The sequence below is a fragment of the Betta splendens genome, chromosome 6 (genome assembly GCF_900634795.4).
Source record: "Betta splendens chromosome 6, fBetSpl5.4, whole genome shotgun sequence".
NCBI classification, from domain to species: domain Eukaryota; kingdom Metazoa; phylum Chordata; class Actinopteri; order Anabantiformes; family Osphronemidae; genus Betta; species Betta splendens.
Window position 1 is genome coordinate 18064329 of NC_040886.2, and position 9670 is coordinate 18073998.

The 9670-nt window shown below is 50.0% G+C and overlaps 1 protein-coding gene across 1 annotated transcript in view; it reads left to right on the plus strand.

Annotated features, from left to right (window-relative positions):
* si:dkey-106n21.1 (solute carrier family 23 member 2) overlaps positions 1 to 9413 on the plus strand; it is a 17997-nt gene extending 8584 nt beyond the window's left edge. Inside the window, exons 4-12 of the mRNA XM_029154074.3 lie at positions 586 to 748; positions 1103 to 1284; positions 2012 to 2129; positions 3061 to 3217; positions 3340 to 3593; positions 5394 to 5558; positions 6034 to 6142; positions 8667 to 8762; positions 8845 to 9413. Of these exons, the coding sequence (XP_029009907.1) occupies positions 586 to 748; positions 1103 to 1284; positions 2012 to 2129; positions 3061 to 3217; positions 3340 to 3593; positions 5394 to 5558; positions 6034 to 6142; positions 8667 to 8762; positions 8845 to 9062 (1462 nt within the window). The 3' untranslated portion in view covers positions 9063 to 9413. The remainder of the gene's footprint in view (positions 1 to 585; positions 749 to 1102; positions 1285 to 2011; positions 2130 to 3060; positions 3218 to 3339; positions 3594 to 5393; positions 5559 to 6033; positions 6143 to 8666; positions 8763 to 8844) is intronic.
* Positions 9414 to 9670: the final 257 nt, after the last annotated feature.

Here is a 9670-nt window from a genome sequence, read left to right on the forward strand (position 1 = left end):
GTCTGTGCTTGGATCAAGACATCATCATCCCCAGTCATCGTACTGGTCAGTCGGCGCGTGACTGCTGGGAGTCCGTGACTCAGGAGACGCGCGCTGAAGCGTCAGGATGCTTCCTGATGCAGAGCTGCTAAATGTCTGATGATGACATCCATCTTTGTTGTCCCATCGTGCAGCTGCCTCCCACACCTCCAGCGCTACAGCACAACACACACCCCCTCAGAGCAAAGAGCTAATGCTGTTGTTTGAGTTCTCCGCCTACAAGCCTGAAGGGACAAACGTGATCCCACTAAGCAGCCTGACGTTGAATAATAAGTATGTTAATCCCTGTTTCTACTGCATCTTTCACAACTGTGCCATAAAGTACAGAAACACTAAGACGTGGCCGAAAACGTGTCCCTGTTCTGCCAGTGTGTGTGAAAAGGTGCAGCCAAGTTTGTGTGCTTCAAAGTGCTATAAGAGCTTTAAATGACAAACGAATGCGTGAGTAAATAATGAGGTGAAGGTGCGTTTCAGGGTCAGTCTCCACTGGTTCGGGCTCAGTCACACACAGTAGCACAGCCCTGTTTGACTGTCTCGCCCCCCCAGGCTTCCCATCCTGCAGGGGGGCACCTTCAGCTTCATCACCCCCACCCTGGCCATCCTGGCTCTTCCCTCCTGGCAGTGTCCGAAGGCGGCCGTGACGCAGAACGGCACCGGGCCGCTGCGCGCGGAGCAGGCGGACGCCGTGTGGACGTCACGCATGCGTGAGGTAACGCTGGTCCAGACGCGCTCTGGCTTCAGGCTGCTGACACTCAGCTGCTCCACGCTCCACTTGGCTGTGTTGTCATTATTGTTCTATTCTGAGTAAATTGCCCTGGAACGGCTTACATGTATGCTTTGACTTGGTTTCATATGAACAAACCGAGCTGAAATCATCTGAGAAGGTTGAATGGAGCCTCCCACAGAGAAGGTCTTGAAGGACACTCGGTCCTAAATAAGAGGCCACAATAATCAAAGCATGTTTGCACCAAAGGAAACGCTAGAGTGGCTTGAAGGACAAAGCAAAAGGCCAGACTTCAGCCCTCTCCGTGTCCGACTCAGACTAACCAGTGTCCGTCCACAGATCCAGGGGGCCATCCTGGTCTCCTCTCTGCTGCAGGTCTTCCTGGGCCTGTCTGGACTGGTGGGACTTCTGCTCAGATACATCGGACCCCTGGCCATCGCTCCCACCATCAACCTCATCGGCCTGTCACTGTTCGCTGAGGCTGGAAAGAAGTCTGGGGGCCACTGGGGCATAGCCGCCCTGTGAGTGAGCGTTTCACACCGCTGGTGCATGATGTAATGCTGTAACTCATGGTTTGTAGGCGCAGCTAGATGTGGAATGAATGAATGAATGAATGAAATGACCTGGTACCAGGAAGACTGATGCTCCAGTATCAGTGTGGGTCAGACGCTTCATGTTGAAACGCTGCTAATGAAACCTGGGCTGATCTCAGTCGCAGCCTCCTCTACCTGACATCTGCACGCGCGCCCATTCTTCTTGCAGGGGTCGAGGCCTCCTCCGTATGACATCATCCCTTCTTCGTCTCTTCCGCTGACCCCAAACAGGCCTCCTGTCCTTGTCGACGTTTTTCAATCACTTCACATGAGTTATTTGTTTGACTCGGTCGTACCAGTGACCTGGACTAAGGCTCCTACGTAAATGATTGGACCGACTTCCTGGTGGCAACATTCCAGTGAGCTTAGTAGTACGCCACTCATAGAACAGCACCAGAGTAGCAGCTTTCATGCACAGCAGGAGGCCTCATGAATCAACTGAGCAAAGCAGCTGACAGCTTCTACTGGCCACTGGCAGCAGCCTGCTCCACATCATTTCCAGCCATGAGCCTCCAGTGAAAAACGATCCCGCTCATCATTCCTGCCTGGCGCTAACCCTGATATATGAAGGAACCACAACAATTACACTAATGGCTGAGCGAGGCCCAAACATGCAGCAAGCCACTGACTTTTGCTGTCTTCTGTTCTGCCCCAGCACCGTCTGCCTGATTCTGCTCTTCTCACAGTATCTCAGCCGAGTGGAGGTGCCGCTGGTTGCGTACAAGGACAAGAAGTGGAAGGTTTTCCAGTATCCGCTTTTCAAGCTCTTCTCCGTGAGTTGCCAACATCATCCAGGTCCTGTTATGCTACAAAACATTTAAACCTCGGGAGCTTTGTCTCATGAGCTTTATCTTGATGGTAAAACAAACAAAGCAAAAGTACAGTGTTTGCTGATCCACAGACAGATCTTAGGTCAGATCTTACTTCATAGACTACACTAAAAACACAAATTCTTGCCCAAACACAGTTTCAGTCTCTCTTCTGAACTTCCAATGAACAACAGTGTGACTGGAAAAACGAAAAAGCATCTTTTCTTCTGTGTTGAGCAAACACAAGTGCAATTAGTCTTTTGTGGGACAGCGTGAGCGTGATTCCAGGTAGAGACGAACCCGACGAAGGCGTGTTCTCACGCACGCATGTTTCCCAGTGAGGCCTGAGTGCAACCCCAGCTCTGTGTTGGCCCAGTACAAACCAAATAGTGCTTTGTGCAGTGCTTTCTTGATAATCTCCATGAGAACCTATCTGCATGCTTTGCACTGATTGATTTGTGTAGACGGTTTCTTTCTGTTCAACAACAGCCAGAATAAATAAGGTGGGTCTCTGTGCGTTGGTTTAAGCCCTCGACTCTTCGGTCGGGAGGTGAGATCAGCTCATTGAAGCTGCCGATCTGACGCATTTAATTAGGATTAGCAGTGACACAAACATCAGCTTTGCACATTTTGGTTGAATGAGACATTTTGTAAAAGTTGGCAAAGCAGAACAAACACGTGGCTGCCTTTTATTCATCAGTAAGTGTCCGTGCTCAATCCGTCTCCCTCTGTCCACCTACCTGCTTCTGTGTAAACTGTGGAGAAATGCATCTTTACAGTAGGAGGACACGCTTGGGCTCAACTCCAGAGGCCGCGGTGTTACTGACGCCATGTTTGTACCCGTCACTACGACGTCCTGCAGGTTGGATGCTGACGCTGACTCTCCCTCTCACAGGCTTTGTTTGGGATGTGTGGTGCCTGGCTGCTCTGCTTCCTGCTCACCATCTTTGACGTGCTGCCTTCAAAGTCCAGCGAATACGGCTTCTTAGCCCGGACTGACATCAACCATGACGCAGTCACAAACTCCCCATGGTTCCACGTTCCTTACCCAGGTAAACGTCTGGACGTGGATCCAGGAGGACCAGGTTCCGCATGCATGACATCATGAATCCTCCCACGCGATAGTAGGTCTGTTGTGGAATCACTGTGAGCACGTGGATGCTCGTTCCCGTAGGACAGTGGGGCGCTCCCACCGTGAGCGTGTCCTCGGTGCTGGGCATGATGGCGGGAGTGCTGGCGTCCACCATGGAGTCCATCGGGGACTACTACGCCTGCGCGCGCCTGTCTGGTGCTCCTCCGCCACCAACTCACGCCATCAACCGAGGCATCGCGGTGGAAGGCGTGGGCTGCATCCTGGCTGCGCTGTGGGGAACGGGGAACGGCACCACCTCCTACAGCCAGAACATCGCTGCACTGGGCATCACTAAGGTACCTGCCCCAGTGTCATCAGTGCCATGGGAACAGCTGGGCCCAGTTACCACTGCCTCCATTCATCTCTTTGGCCACAGAAGAACTCTGCAAAGGGTTGAGACCTGTCTGTGGAAAAGCAGCTTTAGTTAGAGGTTATTGTTACCACAGCATACATCACATGCTGAAGGGAAAATAAGACAACACAGCCGACTGTTTGCTTTATTTATTTCTTTGTAATGATTTGAAAGATGCTGGCATTGCACATCTGGACACGTTAACTGTTTGACATCTGCAAACACCCATAGCCGGAGCTGTCAGTGTCGTATTGTGTCTGTTTTCTTTTGTTTCTTTCAGCAGCGGGATCAGTTTACTCTAGCTTGACTGATGGAGAGCCGTCAGCTCGCGCCCCAGTCGGCCACTTTGAGGCCTGGCTGAGCGTTAGGAGAACTTCCCTGCGGCTTTCCCTCAGAAGAATCCCAGCTGTTGTCTTTAGCGCTGATTAATTACAATCAAAACTTAAGTGAACTTTTGAAAGCTCAGCCCTTCGAGAGCTTAGCGAGAGTCATGCAGGGGTCACATCCTAAGCACGCTGCAGTGTAGGTTTCATGGACCAGTGGAAGATTAAATAAAAACCATGCTCACGTTTAGTTATTGTACAGTAGCGGTGCTTTTATTTGTATAAACTCCCATCAAATGGTGGATAATCAATGTAAGTTATGAACGTTAGCATCGTTCCCTGTGGATTTACTTTCACTGACGTTTCCCAACACATTTTAGACCCTTAGGCAGTTCGTCATCACCTGTAAGACGTCTGACATCATTTTAAGGACTCTACTACGAAGCCCTAATGTAAAATGTCCTGGGATGTCACGCAAACATGCATTTGGCTGTTCTCAGTACTTTGAACCTAAGACTGTGTCAGGACATGTTTGTCTGCTCAGCCTGATGGACGCTGACAGCTAGTCATTTGTCAGTTAATGCCTCAGTCGCTGGTGATTTCTAGAGAAGCTATGATGATGCTATGCTATGAACTTCCTGCTAGCGTCCCCGCTGCTTTCTTTCACGCCGGTACATTACAATGAAAACTTTACAAGGCTTTTTTGGGCTCAGGGCCTAAGAGGAGGCACAGAAGGGTCACATCCTGCCCAGAGTGGACCACGACTAAAGATGAACTCAAATGAAAGTGTAAATAATGTAGCAGCAATAGCTCACTGGAGAATTATTATCAGGGCATTTTCAGGCCCAGAGAGAAGGAGGCTTCACCCACTTTGCAAAATGTTGTTTTATTGGTTTGTATCAGTGGAGTTTCACATAAATGGAATTCAAATACACTTCCTGGACCATGAGAAATCACTCCCACGTTTGCTTTGTTGTGCGAAGCGAATAGACGCCGTGGGTGCAGAAGCGGCTGATCTCAGCCTCTGTCTGGCATTTTGATGAGTCTCACCTGTTGGAAGTTGAAGCGCCCGAATGGTAATAAGTTGGGGGTTTGAGTAATGGGCTGTGCAGGATTTCTGCTTGTTCTCCTCAAGTTACTGGAATGGAAGGTAGAAAAGTCTCACGCTGAGCCAAAGCCTGTCAGTCCGATGAGCTAAAGTCTGTCTAAAATAACAGCCTGTCTTTCAGCGACTCTGCTTCAAACCAGATAAAAGCTGGTGCTGCCACTGATCCTTTCATTCTCTCTGCAGGTTGGACAGGAGCTTTGTTTTTCTGAGGCTGCTTTCTCAGCTGCCTCAGACTGATGGTATCCACATTAAATGCTCCCCGTGCACCGTCTTCTACGCTTGATAACGCCTCGCTGCCATCGTTCCGCCGCAGGTTGGCAGCAGACTGGTCCTGCAGGCGACCGGCGTTCTCATGATCGTCCTGGGGATCTTTGGGAAGTTCGGAGCGGTTTTCATCACCATCCCAGACCCGGTCATCGGAGGAATGTTCCTTGTTATGTTTGGAATGATTGCAGCAGTGGGGATATCGAATCTACAGGTAAACAGTTTTCAAGTGGAGTAACATCACGTGTTGTGCAGGGAACCATCTGGTGCCTCTGGCCCTGGAAAAGCAGCCGTGCACGACGCTGGCAGATGATGTAGACGCTGGGTCTGCCTGGCTCCAGAGGCGCTGCCCCGGCGACCTCACATACAAGCAAACACAACAGATTCCTGCAGGGACCACTTAGAAAAACAGCTCAGAAAGGGGCGTAATTCAAGCAGGTAGTGAGTGATTTTCAGTGAGTTTATGCACTTTGTGTTTCCTCGGACACGCGTCTGTCAGTCCCTTCATGCTTCTAGGCTCAGCTGAGCCGGGTTCAACTGTAATCCTGGCTATTTGTGTGTGATTAAAGCCGGCAGATAAACCTTTGTGTAGCTACATTACAGGAACGTTCTGTCACCTTGGACTGAACATACTCTGCACCGCGGTCTTTGTAAGAGAATGACGGCCATCTCTCTGGCTCTGTCTCCAGTATGTGGACCTGAACTCCTCACGCAACCTCCTCATTCTCGGCTTCTCCACCTTCAGCGGCCTCGTCCTGCCCACGTGGTTCCACTCCAACCCGGGCGTCATCGACACAGGTGACTTCCGCCGGCAGACGTGCTCCGAGCTCCCACTGCTCCGCTGCAAGTCACGCTGGGTTCTGCCAGCCTCAGCTCCTGGGTCCAGGGGTTCCCAAATCCCACAGGCCCAGATGGCAAACGCTTGCTTTGCTTCAGTCCTGAGCGTGGGTTTTACAGGTGCGACGGCAGCAGAGTCGACCACCTGAGGTTTCCCTGCTTGGTTTAGTGTAAACCTCCGCTCGGCCTCTAGGTGGCAGTGGTGGGGCTTTTACGCCTTGAGACAACTGTTCCCACATAACTTGTTATCATTGGGGATATTAGGCTGAGGTGTCACATTCACCCATGAATTGGGTGCAGTCAGTGTGAACAAGGTGTGATTCAAACAGGCTTTTCTTGATTAGACGCAGGATTAGCTGCCTGCGTTAACACAGAACCGGGCGGGCGAGCGAGCGAGCGAGCGAGTGTCACAAACTCTTAACAACAGGTTAACAACAAACTAAAAACACATGGACATGTTGGGTTTGTTTTTGTGGCTAAATTACTAATTACAGACGTGTTTGAAAGCACTTGTAGCATCTTTGACTTACGACTTCCCTGTGTTCCCCATGTGCCAGGAAACGCTCGCTGGCAGAGCCGGGTTATTTATGTAAAGGGTGATCGCGTCCTTATGTCGTGCTGCATGCGATCCGGGCTCGGAGCTGTGCTGAGTGGGGCGGGCGGTGCCGGCCTGAGTGGGCCTCCGGGAGCCGGAGCACAGATTGATGTAATTATCACTTTGGGTGTGTAGTTATTTATTACTCTGCCTTTGTTTCAGGGGACAAATAATTGCACCCATGAGAAACTCGAGGGCTTGAGGTCACAGGGGTTCTCACACATTACCACCCGGGTTGAACCACTGTGTAATCTGGGTTTAGTGGTGGCTCTGCATTGGCTTTGCGCTTCATGCTACACAAATGGCAGTGGCTGCTACTAAAAAGCCAGTGGATCATGTTTTTGTCACTTCGGTGGTGAAGGCAGCGCGATGGAAGCTGGGAGCAAATAAAGAAAAGCAAGAAATCCCCCAGGCTAAGTTCGAACCATTAGATCATGTGGCCGATCAAACCGTCGCAGCCTCTGATGACACGTCAGCATCTTCACTGTCTCTTCCCGTGAAGCGCGTCAAAAGAGCAGTCCTCAAGATTAAACGGCTCTTCTCTGCAGACATAATACCTTGATCCCCGCGGTCATGTGATGCCAGTGTCTCCCAGGAAACTGCTAATCCAGAGTTCAACACTGGGCATGAGGGCTTGTCTGGTTTTCTCGGGTCTAGGCTGCTTACCTCCAATCCTCTTGGCTGCTCCCCATGTCACTGGCTGTAATCTGCTCGGCTCGGATAAAGCGCTGCCGCCCCGGGTTCCAGGTTTCTCCTCAGGCCGTGGCTTCACACAGGAACAAACGTGTTGCTGCTCTCTGTAAACCAACGGCTGCTGCTCCAGACCTTTTTAGATGCTGGAACTAGAAATTCAGTCAGTGCCTTGAACTTTTGACTGCACCGCGCGGCACAAAGTGTGCGTCTCCCCGTTGCTCTGGACCGGGCCGAGTTCTTTGAACAGGAGTGAAACAGCGTCATCGCTGTTTGTAGTTTGATTCAATTGGACGCAACTTCATTAGTGGGTTTATTGCCTGAGGGGCCTCACGAAGGCGGGCGTCTGACGCACAGGCGTGCTGTTGAATGGCGCTCTGTGCTCCTGCATGAGCAGCGCTGGTGCAGAGGGTGCAGTGTTCTGGTATCGGCAGGGACCGCTCCCATTACACAAACCTACAGTATGTGTGTCTCTGTGAATGTGAGTGGGGTCCTGCTGCTCCTGTCACTGCAGGTCCGTGTGGCAGCGTGGGGTTGTGGCTGCTCACGAGGCCTGTTCCTCACATTCCTGCCTGCAGCAATACGGTAGAGAATGTGTTTACAGTGCTCATTCAATCAGGTGAATCTGAGGAATTCAATTCTGATCTGCAGATTGGAGAGATTCGGTTTCAGGAAACACACTACTATTGAATCTGTAAAATGTCCCAGCAGCGTGTCGCAAATAATAAAAGGAACGAGCGGGGATTAAATACCAGCGTGTATAAATACCACAGCACAGAACCGGAGTCAGGCTACACCTGGTGTGAATCCCAGCTTTGAGTAGTTACAGTATTTAGAGGAAACAGTACGGACACAGCAGCATCTGAAGTTTCTTGATGAAGTCATAAAAGATGGAAGCTGTGATCATATACTAATATAATACTCCACTGGTTGATGGACAGTAACACAGACATGGGCTTTCTGAGGGAGGTCAGCAGGTGTGAGATGCGTCCAGCTAACGTTCGTCCTGTCCTACGCGATTTACTGTCAGGCCCCACTTTCTGTTAGTTTTGCTTTGTGGGAGCTTGTGTTTCTTTCTGTTTTATTACGCTGAACCAAAGCTGCCTCGTGTGATGTGAGGAGGCCGGAGCAGCGTCTGCTCCTGGTCCTCCTCAGACTATTTCTCATGCGACTGCATACTGCACATTCTTTTCTCTGCAGGAATAAAAGAGTTGGATCAAATCATCCTAGTGCTCTTCACCACACACATGTTCATCGGCGGCTTCTTTGGCTTCGTCCTGGATAACACCATTCCAGGTAGGAAGTGGTGTGTAACCATAACACACAGGCCAGCCAGGCCCACATCGCCGACATCGCCCAATGTGTTTTTGTTTTGCAGGCACTGACAAAGAGCGAGGCATTGCGAGCTGGCGGCACCAAGTGCCGGAGGAAATCAGGAACGCGTGTGACCAGTCGTGCTACGAAATCCCCTTCTGCAGCGGCGTTCTGCAGCGCTTCCCGTGTTTCCAGCACCTGCCCTTCCTCCCGTCCTACAGCATTCATCAGGACGCATCCACCAATCAAGGGCCTGCGTTTCCAGGGCAGCCCGGACGCTGAGCGTTTTATTATTATAGTCACACGTTAGTTAGTGAGTTTGAAATGAAAAGAAGTCAAACTGTGAAACTGCATTAAAAAGGCAGCATATGCACCTTATCTCACCTCACCTTAATTAATGCTATTCCAAACCCGAGAGATGATAAAGGTTCTCGGTGGATACGGCCTCATGTTGAAAAATTTAAATTTTTGATTAGCCTATTTTTAACAATTGTAAGATCCTTGCTGTGTATTGATTTTAAAGAATTGGTCTTTGAAAGAATTAATTTTTAACTATATTGTGAACTTCATAAATACATTCTCACTGATCTGAAAATCTGCTTTTGATTAAATGTGTCATTTCTGAGCATTTAATACTCTTTTCCAATTAGTGTGATGTTTTTGCTGTGTGTGTTTCTTGTATTAGAGAACAATGAAAGTCGTTTAAATCATATTTGTAATAAATAAAATGACCGAACTTTAGACTTGGAAGAAGCAGCACACGCTTCGTTTAATGCGTTTGATGCGACATAAAGCGAAGCAGAACATCTCAAACACGTGTGAGTGGCCGCGCCTGCTCAAAAAACGCAGCACGAGACGAGTGTGGAGTTGAACGTGGAAACTAACGCTGG